At 49.2% G+C, this 17,119-nt stretch overlaps 1 protein-coding gene across 1 annotated transcript; it reads left to right on the top strand.

Moving 5' to 3' along the window:
* Nucleotides 1-15,269: 15,269 nt before the first annotated feature.
* LOC120693537 lies at nucleotides 15,270-16,919 on the top strand. Its single transcript, XM_039976990.1, has one exon. The coding sequence runs from the start codon at nucleotides 15,288-15,290 to the stop codon at nucleotides 16,785-16,787; it is 1,500 nt and encodes a 499-aa protein (XP_039832924.1). The 5' UTR covers nucleotides 15,270-15,287; the 3' UTR covers nucleotides 16,788-16,919.
* Nucleotides 16,920-17,119: the final 200 nt, after the last annotated feature.

Raw genomic sequence — 17,119 nt, 5'->3', positions numbered from 1 at the left:
GAAAAAAATTAAAGACATACTAGATGTAAATAAGCCAATGGATCCTGATTGCTTCAACATGGTTGTTCGGATGCTCGCATGCAACGAGGCCTTCTTGTGGTTTGAAGACAAATACCACTACATGACCTACAATTCTGTGTAAGTTCATGTAATTATTATATAGCCATATAATATATTTATTTAACACTTTTTTTTGTAAAAAACAGTCCATATCTGATTTTTCTCGAGACCCGCACCACCGTGCAAAGCTCGATATCAACCAGTTGGCAAAATTATTTGAATGTTGGCCTAACATGGAGTATCACATTTCACACCACAGTAATGTAAGCTATATTCCTTTGTCCTTTATAATCTTGTGTATCACATCACATGAAAATAGTTTTTGTTTGCAGATTCTATTGCCCTACAATTTCTTGGGTTATTTCACATTATTCATACTTAACATGAATACTAGATGTGTCGATATAATGGACCCAATGCCTTTACCAGCATGGTTTAAGGGCTCTCGTCCAAGCATTCACTATATTCACAAACTCCATAATATTGCCAATACTTTGAAACTCGCCATGGAATTAGCTTATCCTGCATGGAATGACCATATTTATGTATGGTGCCGTATATTACCACCATTGGTGCCAAAAACATTGGACTGGTAATAACTTATAACTTGCGGACAACTAATTAGGTTTGTCCACATTTATGTACCAACGTGTTCTTTTGTAGGAATCTAACAGGCTTTCTTGTTATCGAATTTTTGCAATCATGGGATGGTATAAGATTACCATTGATTTCCACGGTGAGTGCCCTTGGTTTTTATACATGGTCAATAAAATTTTATAATTAGTGGGTGCAAATATGTTCATTGATGAGTAATACTGCATGTGCTGGCAAGGAATGTATTGAGGACTAAATTTTTGGTGGACTTGCTCAAGTATGAGGAGAATGAATCTAAAGATAACATTCCTTGAGAAATACGAGAAATTCTTAAGCATCTTAGAATATAGGCACAACATAGAAATAATAATCTCTCAACAAAATTAGTTGCGTGGAAAAAATATATAAAAAATATTTTGTAGAATTTTGAAGTCCTAATTTTTTTTCTTTGGAGATGGAATCTGAGGTGGACCGGTGTGGACCCTTTGCAGGTTTCGGTGGAAAAAATAAACTGGAAATATATGCACATGCGGGTTCTTAAGCATCTTAGAATATAGGCACAACATAGAAATAATAATCTCTCAACAAAATTAGTTGCGTGGAAAAAATATATAAAAAATATTTTGTAGAATTTTGAAGTCCTAATTATTTTTCTTTGGAGATGGAATCTGAGGTGGACCGGTGTGGACCCTTTGCAGGTTTCGGTGGAAAAAATAAACTGGAAATATATGCACATGCGGGCACAAAGCGTCTGGACCTGGAGGAGCCCGGAAACGACGGACTGCCGTAGAGGTGCTGTCTGATCGATTGCTAGAAAGAAAATCAGCGAGCGAGTGCGAAATTGGATTCTCGAGCAGACATGCTGTCGGTACCCCAGGACTGGGGTACCCCTTCTTGCTGTATCTAGGCAAGAGCCTTGTAGTTATCCTTGACTACGTCCAAACAACCGGACCCCTGTGGTCCGGAGTACTGATCTCTCGGCGACGGTTCCGGACCTGCCTCACGACTGGGAAAGGTCCAGGAACGACGCGTGTCCCGGAAGAGGCGGGCAGTCCGAACAGCCAGGGCTCCGGACCTCCTGAGGGGTCCGGACCTCCCGAGGGGTCCGGACCCCCGCGGAAGCCCCGGACCCCTCATAGGGTCCCGGACCCCTTGTATGGTAATCGGACCACTCGCTAAGGGAAGAAATTGACGCCCTGCCTCGGGGTGGTCCGGAGCGACACGTGTCTACAAGCACGACATTTCAAGGCCGCTTGGTCTCCATACTAAGCCTCATCCACCACTGCATTTATTGTGGTAGGTGAACACCCGCATTGATGCGGTGGAAGCCAAGGCGATTCTTTGACCAGGAGGCACTATTGATCGCGTGTTACCAAGATAGTGGAGCCGCAGGCGCCGCCCACGCCGCGCCTGCCAAGTCTGCCATAACAGATGGATACGACGGCTCGGCTTTACCCATTATGACGCCTACATAATAGCCTCCACAGGCTACGCCGCAAGCTACGCTCCTCCAACGGACACCTTGGTGACGGGACAAGAGAAGACCACTGTAGCGCTAGTAGAGCGTATCGGGGGAAAGATCCGTAACCACTGTACCCATCTGAATACTCTGCGTAGTATGCTGCGCAGTCACGTTGGGCCCACCTGTCGGGGCCCCAACGTCCTATGTATCCGCCCCCTTTGGTTTATAAAAGGGGGCGCCCGCTAGAAGGAAGACTCAGGCTGGGGAGAACCAAGGCCCGGCAGAGGATAGACTCAAACTCAACAGAGATCAAAACTTCTCCCAGTGGACGTAGGGTATTACACTCCGGCGGCCCGAACCACTCTAGATCGTGTGTTCTTGTGTGCCTATCTCAGAGCAAGATCAGCCCAATCGCCTAGTACCTCCCCGAGCAGTCCCCTCTCTGGGAATAGGCGGGTGCGCTCCGCCACCCGGCTGTGGGTACCCTAGAAATCCCACGACATTTGGCGCCGTCCGTGGGGAGGAACAGGCGCTGGCTGGATCTTCAGGCTTCTGGGGCCGTGTTCATCCTCTGCAACGACGAACGAGAAGATGAAGAGAGGCATGGTGGCACCCACGCCACATGCTGTGGCACTGGGGCGCCAGCGCCCTCGGTGCGACGGTGCACGGCAGCTGCGCCTGCTGTGCGTCACCACTGCGACGCCTCAGAGCCAGCACGGTGGTGCGCGGGGGCGACCCCTGTCGCGTGCCGCCCCACGCCATCCCAGTGTCGGCTCAAGGTTTTCTCTCAAGCAACGGCCATCCTTCCTCTCCGACGGCATGACGTCGGCTCAAGGCTTTCTCTCAACATGGAGCCCGGAGCCGACGGCCATCCCGGAGGAAGTTGGCTGTGTCGTCCTGCCGTCGCCAGCACCGGAGATCCGCCTCAGCGTAGCTCAGTGCTGTTGCAGACAAGGCCCCGCCGCCAGGCGCGGGGCCCCTGGCGCTAGCACCAAGGACAAGCCGGCGAACGACCGCACCTCTCCGCGCTCCACGTCCGGTCCTTCTGCTGCGCAAGGGCGTCTGGTTTCCATCGGCAGACGACGACGGCGGTAGGAGGGCCTCTCCCACTCAAAGCCAAAGAATTTGTCTCATGCTACCTAAGCATATGACAGCTCTTAGGCAAGGAGTGGCTCCCCGAGCTCCCGAGGTGATGCTGGATGATGCAGTTCAGGCACATCTAGGGCGCCTTCGCCTCCGACGACTATGAAGAATTCAGGAGTGGCCATACCACTTCCAACCGGAGAAGAACACGCTGTATAGCATGCAGCCGTAGGTTACTCCTAAGAAAAGATTAAGAAAGTCCTCCTTTGTAATAACGTGGCGCCTATGTGTGTGTCCAGAGCGGTCAAGGTCTGACCTTGTAAACCCGTCCTCTGGCCCTATCACACAAACATGCAAAAAGCGGTCCGGAGCGGTGGAGGTCCGACCTCGTAATCCCGACCTCTGATGTATACCGTGATAACCACACTAATAAAGGAGAGTTATTTTCTTAGTCTTGTCTCGCCACCACTCTAATTACATTCATTCGTTCTGATTGGCTATTTCTTGGTTAACCGTCTCTTCCCCCCAAACAGAGTCTTTTCTTTTGTTAGCGATCCAAGTTAAGTTGCCGGCTTGGAGTCAGGTGAGGACGCCCCTTCTAGCTGGAAGGCAGTCCGGACCCCTAAGGACCTGCTCTGGAGAAGTGGTACTCGTATCCTGGGGTAGAGGAGCTCCAGCGTAGCTTAGCCTGGTAATGTACCCTAAGCTTACTGTACTTCACTACCTTGTTACAAGTACTCTAGTATCCGAGACTGCTGTCTTTAGAGGTCCCGGGCTCCCTTCTAGTATAAGGCTTGGTTTCTTGCACCTTACTGTGAGGTCCGGTGACATTTTCCTTTGGTTCGTCAGCAATAATCCAAGTCTACTTCGGTGGCCCGCTCCGGCGGAGACCGCTCGCCACGGTCAACTCAAAGTCCACTCCGGTGGCCCGCTCCGGCGGAGACCGCTCGCCACGGTCGACTCAAGTCCACTCCGGTGGCCCGCTCCGGCGGAGACCGCTCGCCACGGTCGACTCAAAGTCCACTCCGGTGGCCCGCTCCGGCGGAGACCGCTCGCCACGGTCGACTCAAAGTCCACTCCGGTGGCCCGCTCCGGCGGAGACCGCTCGCCACGGTCGACTCAAAGTCCACTCCGGTGGCCCGCTCCGGCGGAGACCGCTCGCCACGGTCGACTCAAGTCCACTCCGGTGGCCCGCTCCGGCGGAGACCGCTCGCCACGGTCGACTCAAGTCCACTCCGGTGGCCCGCTCCGGCGGAGACCGCTCGCCACGGTCGACTCAAGTCCACTCCGGTGGCCCGCTCCGGCGGAGACCGCTCGCCACGGTCGCCAAGAGCCAGGTCCAGGAGGTAGTGTTGCTCCCTGAACGGTCCGAGGTCTGTGTAGCCGCTTAGCTTGGTTCCGTACCCTAAGCCTACACCTTCATCGCCCTGCGGAGAGCACTCTAGAGCTTGAACCTGGCAACCGGTGTACCGGCCTCAGGGGTCCGGAGCACCCGCTCTTCGTATGAGCACACCAGCGTAATCAGGTTACGTAGAAACACATCACGATAGTGGCCCCACCCGCGGGTTCGTACCTCTCCCGAGGTGGGCCCGGGTGCCACTGTCGGTACCCTAGGACTGGGGTACCCCTTCTTGCTGTATCTAGGCAAGAGCCTTGTAGTTATCCTTGACTACGTCCAAACAGCCGGACCCCTGTGGTCCGGAGTCCTGATCTCTCGGCGACGGTTCCGGACCTGCCTCACGACTGAGAAAGGTCCAGGAACGACGCGTGTCCCGGAAGAGGCGAGCAGCCCGAACAGCCAGGGCTCCGGACCTCCCGAGGGGTCCGGACCCCCGCGGAAGCCACGGACCCCTCATAGGGTCCCGGACCCCTTGTATGGTAACCGGACCACTCGCTAAGGGAAGAAGTCGACGCCCTGCCTCGGGGTGGTCCGGAGCGACACGTGTCTACAAGCACAACATTTCAAGGCCGCTTGGTCTCCATACTAAGCCTCACCCACCACTGCATTTATTGTGGTAGGTGGACACCCGCATTGATGCGGTGGAAGCCAAGGCGATTCTTTGACCAGGAGGCACTATTGATCGCGTGTTACCAAGATAGTGGAGCCGCAGGCGCCGCCCACGCCGCACCTGCCAAGTCTGCCATAACAGATGGATATGATGGCTCGGCTTCACCCATTATGACGCCTACATAATAGACTCCACAGGCTACGCCGCAAGCTACGCTCCCCCAACGGACACCTTGGTGACGGGACAAGAGAAGACCACTGTAGCGCTAGTAGAGCGTATCGGGGGAAAGATCCGTAACCACTGTACCCATCTGAATACTCTGCGTAGTATGCTGCGCAGTCACGTTGGGCCCACCTGTCGGGGCCCCAACGTCCTATGTATCCGCCCCCTTTGGTCTATAAAAGGGGGCGCCCGCTAGAAGGAAGACTCAGGCTGGGGAGAACCAAGGCCCGGCAGAGGATAGACTCAAACTCAACAGAGATCAAAACTTCTCCCAGTGGACGTAGGGTATTACACTCCGGCGGCCCGAACCACTCTAGATCGTGTGTTCTTGTGTGCCTATCTCAGAGCAAGATCAGCCCAATCGCCTAGTACCTCCCCGAGCAGTCCCTCTCTGGGAATAGGCGGGTGCGCTCCGCCACCCGGCTGTGGGTACCCTAGAAATCCCACGACACATGCTGTTGGTCATTTCAGGATTTTTATTTTTACTCGTATTTTTTCAAATAGACTGATTTTATTATTGAAAAATATTCAAACAAAAATAATATAAAGATAAAATGTTCATATGTAAAATAAAAGTAGTAACATAGTTTTATAAAATAGTAAAAATATACTGCAGCAAGCACTACCAATCAGACCTGAGGTCTCCTCCAACAGCAAAAGATAGCAGCTAGCTCTACAGCCATGTTTAGTTCGCGAAGTTTTTTGAATTTTGGTATTTGTTGACACCGTTTTTTGACACGTGTCAAGGAATGTATTTTTGTGAAGGAAAGGTGGCCGATTTGGAAGAAACCAAAAGATGCACAGGGTTGGAATCGGCCGATGGAGTCCGTCCGATGGGCCCGAGGAATATGCTTTGAAGATGCTGATCCGCTAGCTCTGGTATCCGGCCGATGGAGAGTTGCCGATGAAGTCCAGGAAGGAGGAGAGGATCCGGACTTTAAGAGAATCTTGATGATTCGGTTGTAGTATTTAGAGTAGTTTATCTTTAGTTAGTCTTTTCTTTTAAGTCAAGTAATGTTTGCCGTGATCGGCTAGGATTTGATAGTGCTATGCTATATATATCAGTTGTAAGGGATCGGAAAAACTTGACACACATCCAATACAACAAAATTTACAATTTCTTTGCACTTTTTCGGCGACTTCGCCTTTTCTTTTCTTTTTTCGACGAGTTCTTTCAAGTTAATCAAGGACGCCTCACATTCGAGCGACTTGATTTGCTGGTGAGTTTTTTGTTTTACCGAGTATATTTGAGCTTTAGCTACCGGGCGCATCGATGTGGCTTCGTTCAAATCTATTCAAAAGTTATCGAGTTTATCTAGGCTTTGACTTCCGGACGCATCGCTGTCGTCTCGTCTAAATTTATTCACCAATTATCGATATCGGCTAGATTTGTAGGTTTTCCTATACTTTTTGGCCATTATCACATATAAAAACATACTAGATCGGCTTTAGCTTTTGGAGTAACACTTTTGTTATCTCAAGAGCCGGTTTAGATCTGTTTTTAGCTTCACATCATCTGAGTTACACATTCGTAACTTAGATTTTGTCATACATACTCGATCGGCTATTCAAAGCCGGTTTTGTCGTTTAATGTATCGGCTGATCCTGCCGATACGCTTGTTTACTACGCGCTCTCATTTAGTATATTTTTGTCGTCCATAGTATCGGCAAAGCTTGCCGATACACCCATCTGAGAGATATTCGGAATCCCAGCCGATACGCTCTCGTATTTGACTTTGTTTTCTCCCTTGTCAATTTCAGGTCAAATTGATTGGCACGCTTGGTTGACTTTTCCGTGCTTGGCGAACACTTGCCCTCGGATTCCAGTGTGTTGATTTTTGCGTCAACAGTACTGTAGCACTTTTGTTGTTATTTAGTAATTAATGTTCAATCATGTACTAATTAGGCTTAGAAGATTCGTCTCATCATTTACGGTTAAACTGTGTCATTATTTATTTTTTCAACTACATTTAATGTTTCATGCTTGTGTCCGAAAATTCAATGTGACGAGTACTATAGAAATTTTTTGGAAAATAAACAGAGCTATCAAGGAGCTTCGTATTGTACCGTTGGGTGCTTGGGTGACCGGGTTCTTGTGATGGAAAGTAGAACGAATGCCGTTCATCGATTAAAAATTTCTATAAGTGCCATGAGCCAACCGGTAGTTTATGCATTCATTCTGTTCGACTGGTTTTGGCTGGTAACTGGTTCTTAGTTGTTGTAAAAAAATAATATTGCTAGCTGGCTGCTGATGCTAATTTATTGTGAAAAAAATACTACTGACTGAAAAGACCTGCCGCAAACAGAGTGTTGTCACCTCAACTCGATAGCTATCTTGCCGTGTGCGGGCGTGTCGCGTGCCTGCTGGCCGCTCTCTTCCAGCGCAAGCGCAGTCCCAGACTGTAACAGAACCGCCCAAATTAAACCGGCTTAAGTGCACTAAATATCATCTTAATGGTTAATCAAATTACCACGCACTTAAAACGGTGTAATCCGGTCGTCTGTTGGGTTAAGGATTGAAAACACTGGAAGTCTCGCACGAAGACGAGCACAGATGATTACAAACAGACAATAATTCTCAAGTTTAACTTACAAGCAGAGCTTTACAAAATAAGTTTTAAACAAATTATCAGAGTTCAAAATGCAGCAGAATTTAAATAGAAGTTTAGTTTAGAAAAACAATGACAACTATAATGACGTGAGGACATCACATCGAGCCCACCGATGTGATTCCTGGTTAGCTCCCACCAGCAGCAGTTACCTGAAAACAGGGTGACAACAAACCCTGAGTATACTAATACTCAGCAAGACTTACCCGACTATGTTATATACTTAGCCGACTCCTAGTATGCAAGACTTTTGGCTCTGGGGTTTATTTTGCTGGAAAGCGACTAATAGTGGATCCTTACTTTAAATATTTTAGCTCAAGTTTAACGTAACCAGTACCAACTAGGTTTGCATACATATCTAGAGCAAGCATGATATATCACATTAATCTTTCCAGAGTATCATCATCATATCATCATCATTCCAATTCTTTACTACGATGTGACAAAGAGATCAAGGCTCTCATAACCGCGAGTCACGGCGAATCGATCCGAATTAACCTTGCAAGGTGGACCTAACCAACACAGCACGTATATGCCCCGTCGGGCTATACACACCAACCCTTCACATATGCACACCGAATAGCCGAACTGCCCTGCGACCCGGGTCAGCCATGAGTTTCTATACTAGCTCCACTGGTGAAGACATTATCAAGTCCGCCTACCGGTGCGCATATGGTACTGAGCTTACCGGTTTCGACTACCTCCTACTTCCGGCATGTGGTTAGTACTGTTCAATCCTCGATCAACACTGCCAACAACGGTACGGTCCTCAATCGACACAGATAGGGCCATCTAAGACACCAGGACCCTGTCCTGTTGCCATCACTTACATCTCAACATCATTCCCCGTCCGGTCTCCATTTTTCTTTCCTCATTGATTCCTTCTCAACAAATTTGCCATAAGTAACAAGATCCTATAACTCGCGAGTGACAGGAATCACTCGACTTCTACCGAAACCTATTTAAGCATTGCAGTACTAACGACCTGCACACTAGTAGAGTAACTGAGGAAATTTAGGGATTATGCATCTAAGGTTCCAATCAACTCCTAGAAACGTAAATGCACAATAATTATATAGTAAACATTGAATACTAAAATTAAGGATTATGCTCCGGGGCTTGCCTGGAATTAACACTAAACTAGTGTTAGTACTAATAAGGCTTTGGGCCCTTCCGACCTTGGGCCGGGTCTTCAGTTGCTCCAGCTGGCCCTTCTTTCTTCAGGATATGTCCACCAATGCCATCTTGTGGTTCGGTTCCGTCATCACGTGCTTCACGTCCGCACATTGTACATCTATCGTACCTAAATGAGATACAACAATGCTGATGTATGAATGCATGGACGATGCATCAGAAAGGGCAAGCAAGACAAGCACAAGGTAACTATTGCATGGGCATGAGCATCCATATGAATGAAGGTTAATTAAATCACACAACTTAACATGTTAAGATAGCAAGAAGGCGACCCTAGGCATACATATGAATATGTTAAACAAGCCAAGCCATTGCAAACATTTATTTAGCACAAGCTAATTAACTTAGCAACACAAAGGAAGTACGAGGGCTGCTATTGCTCACACCAAACATAGCCAAAATATTATTATTATTGGAGTGTTTACTAATTTGCTCCTAATACATATGTGCTACTAGATTAGTGGTGTTGGTTTTTGACGCTTGAAAGCATGCATGACAATAACATGGAAAAAGGTGAGCAAAACATGTGTATTAAGCACATATAAGCACAACATACAACCAGCAAGCTAGACATGATTAAAGTGTTTTACTATCAGATCTCATGGAAGCTAGTTTTAATAAGCCAAAGCAAGATCCTATTGCCTACTCAAAACAAGTTTTAATTAATTAAGCATGTGAGAGCAAGATAAATTTATAGATCACCATTTTTTAAACATATTGCCAATTAAGTGTTTATAAGACATAAAAACATCATACAAGACAGTGGAAATATATATTTTTATTTTTACACACTTGTATTATTCATTAACTATTAACTAAGCATTAAACAAATTAAATCAAGAACTACGTCATGCTGCATCCAATAAATCTGAAATTTTTTACCACAGATCAAGCATCATATGCAGAGTCTACCATAAAAGTTTTACAGCACTTGGAGCAGTACCTCTACAGATATGAATTTCACTAGATCTGAAACAGACAAGTACTAACACGCATCACTACTTAGCTAGTTAGTACTGTTCTTCTCCTTCCACCAGTCGCAAGAACACAGAGGCTGTGTTTAGATCCTGCGAAATCCTGCAAAATTGGCACTGTAGCGAACTGTAGTATTTTTCGTTTGTTTGTGGTAAATATTATCCTACCATGGGGTAACAAGGCTCAAAAGATTCGTCTCGAAATGTACATCTAAACTGTGAAATTAGTTATTTTGTTTACCTACATTTCATACTTTATGCATGTGTCTGTAAGCATCTAGGCCATCTAGGTATGTTTCGGTGACATCTGTGTGTGGGATGGATGGGCCACGGTGCCCTCAATTTCATTATTCAAAAAGGCGATCTCGGTATTCAACTCAAATATTTAACAAGACTAAGGATCTTTCTAGTCCTAAGTGTCGTAAGGTTGAGAAGGACACTTAGGTTAGTATAGGTTTTATAGTTTTGTAGAGTCGCACTATTAAGAGGGGTTAAGGCTAAAGTAACTTGAGCATGGACATGGTCAATCAAAAATGGATGCACACTATGGTCACTCAGGTTCTAAGAAGTTCAAATAAGTGGTTTTCAACTTATATCACAAGAATATTTGGATTTCATTCAAGACTCAAATCAGAAAAGGCAAAATCAGAAAAAGTATGTACACCGGTTTAACCGACGACTCTATTTTTCTATACGTCGGTTAAACGCAGTTATCAGAGTCTGGACAAGTACATACACCGGTTAAACCAATGATGTTTGAAATTAACGTTGGTGCAGTTGTCCAGAATGTTGGTTTTTCATGATGTTTCAAGTTATATTCACCGGTTAAACCGACGATATTTGAAATTAACGTCGGTGCAATTGTCCAGAGAGTTGGTTTTTCCAGGGATTTCAGAAGTTATACTCACCGGTTAAACCGACGATGGATTTGAGTTAACGTCGGTGCAGTTGTCCAGAGAGTTGGTTTTTCAGTTGATCAGTGGACAACTAAACTCACCAGTTAAACCGATGATACGTCGGTTAATCTGCCCGAGTTGTAACGGCTAGTTTTCCAAATGGACAGTTTACATTCATCGGTTAAACCGACGTTGACTATTGGAGGGCCGTCGGATTAACCGGCGTTGGGTACTTTTCTGGCAGCTTTTCTCCAACGGCTCTATTCGTGTGAGCTGCCTATATATACCCCTCCAAAGGGTCATTTTGATTCTTCTTGACACCAGGCAACATTCATACACTCATACAATTGTTGAGAGCCACCTTGAGCTTCATCTTCCACACATTTGTTCATTCAATCATTCAAGAAGCAAGACTAAGGACTTGAGTAGAGAGAATCTTGTGTGCATCCGTTCTTGGTGATCGGTTCTTGCTCAAGTGAAGGCCCTAGCTTGTTACTCTTGGTGATTGGCAGCACCTAGGCGATCTTGCTGATTGAGGTGTTTCTTTCGGAGCTTCCCAAGGATTGTGGGAGCCCGAAGAAGTTTGTACGTGGCTTGAGCTCCACCACGCCGGGATGGTGAACGGAGACTCTTAGTGAGCGCCCTCGTCTCGGTGACAAGGGAGGTGACAAGACTCTTAGTGAGTGTCACAACGTGGATTAGGGGTGTGTGCCAACACATCGACACCACGGAAAAAATCCGGTTGTCTCTTGCCCACTCTTTTCTTTCAAGCACTTACTTTCATGTAATTATTCATGTGCTTGACCTTAGAGATCATAACTTAGCTCTACCTTGCTTAGTTTCATATCTTGTTGTAATCTTTATAGCTTGTGTAGTTTGCTTAGTTAGCTGGTTGGTGAATTGAGCCTTACTAGCATTGCATAGGTTAATGTTGCTTTAATTTATTTTAGAATTTTGAAAAAAGCCCAATTTATCCCCCTCTTGGTCCATCGATCCTTACAGCGTCTTTTGGTACATTTAATGATTCGATGTGATGGGAATTTTGGAAATTTTGGAGGAAGTTGGGGGAACTAAACACAACCAGAGAGCGGATTGGAATAGACCTGCTGCTGCTGACTGCATATGGATATGCTGCCGTGCTGGAGAGGAGCACCAGCACATAGAGGAGGCGAGGAGCCACCGTGCTAGAGCATCTTATGCTGCGGCGACCGGAGAGGGGCGCATGGCGGCGCAAGCGGCTGGGCGGCGGCAGCGCGCTTGCCACTGTCGGTGAGGACGCAGCAAAGGCACGGGACTGCAGGTGCTTGCGCAGGACATGGGCTCGGGTTCCGGCGTGCAGAAAGGAAGCAAGGGGGCACGGCCTCGTGAGCTTGGGCTCGGCAGCCATGGCAGCTCCGGCCGCAGCGGCGGGGCCGCGTTCCCGGCGGCGCGGCGAGCAAAACGGCCAGGGAAGGGGCTGAAGAGGTCGAGGGTGGTGCGGTGCTGCTCACCGGGTGCTCGATTTGTGCGGAGGAAAACCGGAAGGAGGGGATCGACGGTGGGGGCGGAGCTTCAGTGAGACTCCAATGGTAGGCATCATAGGGGAGCCGATTCCGGCAGAGGAAGAGATCGGCCGGCCTCGGGGAGGGGCAGCGTGGGTGTGGACTGGGGCGAGGAGGTCTGGGGCGCGCCGAATCGGAGCGGAGCGGCGAGGAGTGGCCGGTGCGGCGCCGGCGGTGGCCCGAGCTCGGCTCGGGGAGATAGCGAGAGTGGACAGGGGAAAGGCGAGTTGGCTTCGCAGATGGATAAGGACGGCAAGAATGCCGTGGAAGGCCGGAGAAGGGGAGATGGCTCGCCTCTGGGCGGCCGGTCATGGCATGGGGCACTGGCATAGGCGTCGTAAGCAGGTAACACAGGGAGAAAAATGGTTCAACGAAACTTAGCTCGATTTTGACCGTCCAAAACTCAAAACTTCACATTGAAATTTGAATTTTGGTCAAAACAAAAGTTGTAGAGGAAAGAAAAATCTACAACTTTGATGTTGGGCAACACTTGATTTGAACTTTAGATTTGGCGGAAAAATAAGGATTAAAGCTCAGCTGACATGAAATGCCACTAAGTGAAAAAGATTAACATTAATGACAATGTTTAAGCAAAGATTAGCGATTAAAATATATAATTAAGGGGCCGTTTAGTTCCCAAAAATTTTCACCCAAAATTTTTCACCTCCCCTTTGAACACATGTATGAAGCACTAAATGTAATTAAATAACAAAACTAATTACACAGTTTGGATGTACACGGCGAGACGAATCTTTTGAGTCTAATTAGGGCATGATTAGCCATAAGTGCTACAGTAACCTACATGTGCTAATGATGCGGTCAAAGGCCTCAAAAGATTCGTCTTGCGGTTTCCAAGTGAGTTCTGAAATTAGTTTTTTAATTAGTGTTCGAAAAGCTCTCCCAACATCTGGTCAAATACTGATGTGACATCCAAATTTTTTTGATTTTGGAAACTAAACGCCCCCTAACTCAAAATGTAACACTGAGGTGTTACACAGACGAATCCGGGACAAATCTGGACTCCTCGAGAACCGAGGCGAGACACGGCACGAAAGCGTGTTGAGCAGCCTCTCGTATCGGCGCCACTATTTCCAGCCCTTCACCATCATTATCCAAAATTACCATTGTTTCCAGCCGACAAATCCCGAAACGTACCTGATGCTGACACGAAGGGCCCACCACCCCCGACATGCTGGGTTCACGCAGGACGAAACCGCCATTTCGACAAGCGCCGTGTTTGGTTAGCCTCGTGAGAATTTTCTCATAAAAAGATGAATGTATATATGAAGTACTAATTGAAGTTTATTTATGAAATCTTTTCACGGATGGGTGTAATTTTTCGAGACGAATTTAATGAGACAAGTTTAATTATGATTAGATACAGTGATGCTACAGTAACCACACCGAATTATCTTCAAATCATACATCAATGTCCTTATTAGCTGCAGTAACTGCTACAGTACCATGATTGTGGAGGTTGTTTTGTAATTAGATTTCATTTAATATCTCTAATTAGTAGTCAAACTGAAATTTTTTGTCAAGGAACAACCAAACACGGCCAAGAATACGGACATAGCAAAAATTTCCCGCGTTAGTGGGCCGGTAATTTCGGAAAACAGAGTGCATGTCCCGCTAATTGGGCCACGTTCGGCCTTGTAGGCGGCAAAACTCGTCACGCCTCACCCAAGATTTGTTTTTGGAAAGTCCTCACCCAAAATTTTGCCTGCCGGTTCAGCCCCCGCGCCACGCCCGCTGCCACCCGCCGCGGCTTTTTTATTTTTATATTTTTAAAAACATTTTTTATAGAAATATATTTTCGGTTTCACATTTTACAGAAATATACTTTGACTTTCTGGAAAACTAATGTGGATTTCTGAGAGTTGACGCCTATAAGTAGTACGGAAGAATGACAACATTACATGCACGCAGCTTTTGAAAGTGGGTGGCCTCTCGCAATGGTAATTCAGATTCACCAGAAGGCCGGTGATTTAGGTGAAGGATCAACACACAACATCTGACTAGAATGAAGAGATGGAAGAGAATAAAGAAGAAGAAAACGTGCAAACTCCAGAATCACAAGATTTAGCAGATGAAGGCGAGCGGATACCTGGAATTGTGGAGGACATGGAGAAATATTGGTTACTTGTGGTTCGGATCCAAAATCCGGCAGGGCTTCGCCGGTGGAATTACCTCCCTCACCCCTCCTCTCTCCCTCTCTCCTATCTAGATCTCATGGGCAGGAAAGAGGGTGCGAGGAAAGGGGCTCAGGTTTTATATTTGGGGGAGCCTGCCACCCCCTGCCGGGGCGACAGGCAACCTGCCTCCCGGCAGGGGGCGGCAGGCTCCCACCAGGTACCTCCGCGCAAAAATAATTTATATTTATTTATGTGTAGGTCCCTGCCACCCACTGCCGGACGGTAGAGGTACAAAACTGTAAAATATGAAACCGAAAATATATTTATATAAAAACGTTTTTAAAAAATATAAAAATAAAAAAACCGCGCCACCCGCCCTCTGTTCCCGAAAAATTTTGAGCCCCGTCCGCCGGCGGCCCGCGGAAAAGAGGGACACATCCGCGAAACTACGCAGGCAAAGGGCGCGTCCCTGGACCTGGAGCCCTGGCTGGAGGCGGCAACATTTGGGATGGGAGGAGGAGCACGAAAAACCCCAACCGCGAAGGCGGAGGAGTGCGAGGGAAGCCGAAAAGGCGCCGCCGCGCCGCGGCCGAAATCTCGAGCGTCCCCCCAAAATTTCGCTGCCGCCTCCTCGCCTTCCTTAAAACCGCCGCGCTCCGACGCCCGCTCACCCCCGCCACGGCAACATCGCGCCCGATTCCTCTGCTACAACTGCGCCGCGCCGCCGCCGCCGCACCTCCCCATGCCGCCGTTCTTCGTCGTCGTCCGCCGCAAGCGCTCCCGGTCCCCGCCGCGCGGGTTCGACTCCACGCGGCGCACGCGCACGCGCCCGATGCCGCAGGCGGAGGCGGAGCGGGCGGCCAAGGAGGGGGCGCCGCCGGCGCCGGCGCTGCCCGACGACATGCTCCTGGAGGTGTTCAAGCGGCTGCCGCCGCCGCGCGACGTCGTCCGCTGCGCCGCGGTGTGCCGCCGCTGGCGCCGTGTCATCGCCGGCGCGGGGGCGGCGTGCCTCCCCGCGCCGCCGCGCCACTTCGGGTTCTTCCGCAACTACGGCCCGTCCCCGCTGCCCCCGTTCGTGGCCGCCGCGGGCGTCGCCCTGGACGCAGGCTTCGTCCGCGTGTCGGCCGGGTGCGGCGCTGTCCTCGTCGACTCCCGTGGCCGGCGTCTCCTCCTGCGGGAGCTCGGCGGCGGCCGCGACCTCAGGCTCATCGTCTGCAGCCCGCTCGAGAAGACGTACGTGCGGGTGCCGTCGCTCTGCACCGCGGGGCACAGGGTGGCGGGCACCGTGCTCGTACCCGGGGAAGGCGCCGCGTTCCGCGTCGTCGTCGTCCTCTTCGGCGCCGCCCCGAACCACTTCGAGGTGCTCGTCTACTCATCGGCCGCCGCCTGTTGGGAGGCCGCCACCGGGCCGGGGAACCGGGAACTAGTCGTCCGCCGCGGCCCGTCGGTCGTCATCGGCGACGTCGTGTACAAGCTGCACGGCGAAGACAAGTACATCATGGTCGTCGACGCGGTGAAGATGACGCTGTCGGCGGTGCCCCTCCCCGACACCGGGACGCTCCTCTACGTCGGCAACCACTGGATCGGCAAGACAGGGGACGGCCGCCTCTGCTTCTTCGCGTTCCGGGAGCAGCTTACCCTCGTGAAGTGGGTTCTCGCAGCACCTGGCAAGTGGGTGGAGCAGCAGCCCGTGGACCTCCGCATGCTGATGCACCCGGCGCTGGTTGGCGCCCTCGCCCAAACGAAGCTCTCGGCCAAGATGTCGGACCAGCTCTGTGGATGCAAGCTCGTGAGCTTCGCCGCATTCTGCGAGGCCACGGGCACTCTGTTCTTCATCATGGCCGGCTGGGTCGTGCAGCTCGACCCCAGGACGGGGTGGCTGCAGCGGCTGTGGCGCAACACTGACGAGTCGCGGCCGCTGGACGACGTGTACCCGTGCGAGATGCTGCAGTGGCCGCCGGTGCTCAGGGATGCAAGCGAGGCCCATGAGGCGGGAGGTGATTGTTGAAATGCGGATTTGATGTTAGGTTTAGGCTAGCGTTTGCAAGTTAATTGGTGGGTGCAATTGAAATTCTGGATTGTTAAATGTATGATGCCGTTACCAAGTGCTGAATGTGAATGAATTATGGAATTGGGGTCATCTTGGGTCTTGTAACAGCAATTGTTTGCGATTAAAACAGAGCTCGTAACGTAAAGGCAAAATTGGCAACAGCAACTTTTCATGTAACGAAGATAGCAGCACAATAACGCCGCTGATGTACATGCCCCAAGCAATTGAGAAAACTCCAGGGAAAAAACGTGTTAACGGCTGGAAATGGTCATCTTCCTTCCAACACCGTT

Source organism: Panicum virgatum, chromosome 9N (assembly GCF_016808335.1).
Source record: "Panicum virgatum strain AP13 chromosome 9N, P.virgatum_v5, whole genome shotgun sequence".
Lineage (NCBI taxonomy): Eukaryota > Viridiplantae > Streptophyta > Magnoliopsida > Poales > Poaceae > Panicum > Panicum virgatum.
The sequence above is the reverse complement of the archived record's forward strand: the minus strand, read 5'-3'. Positions and strand labels throughout refer to the sequence as shown.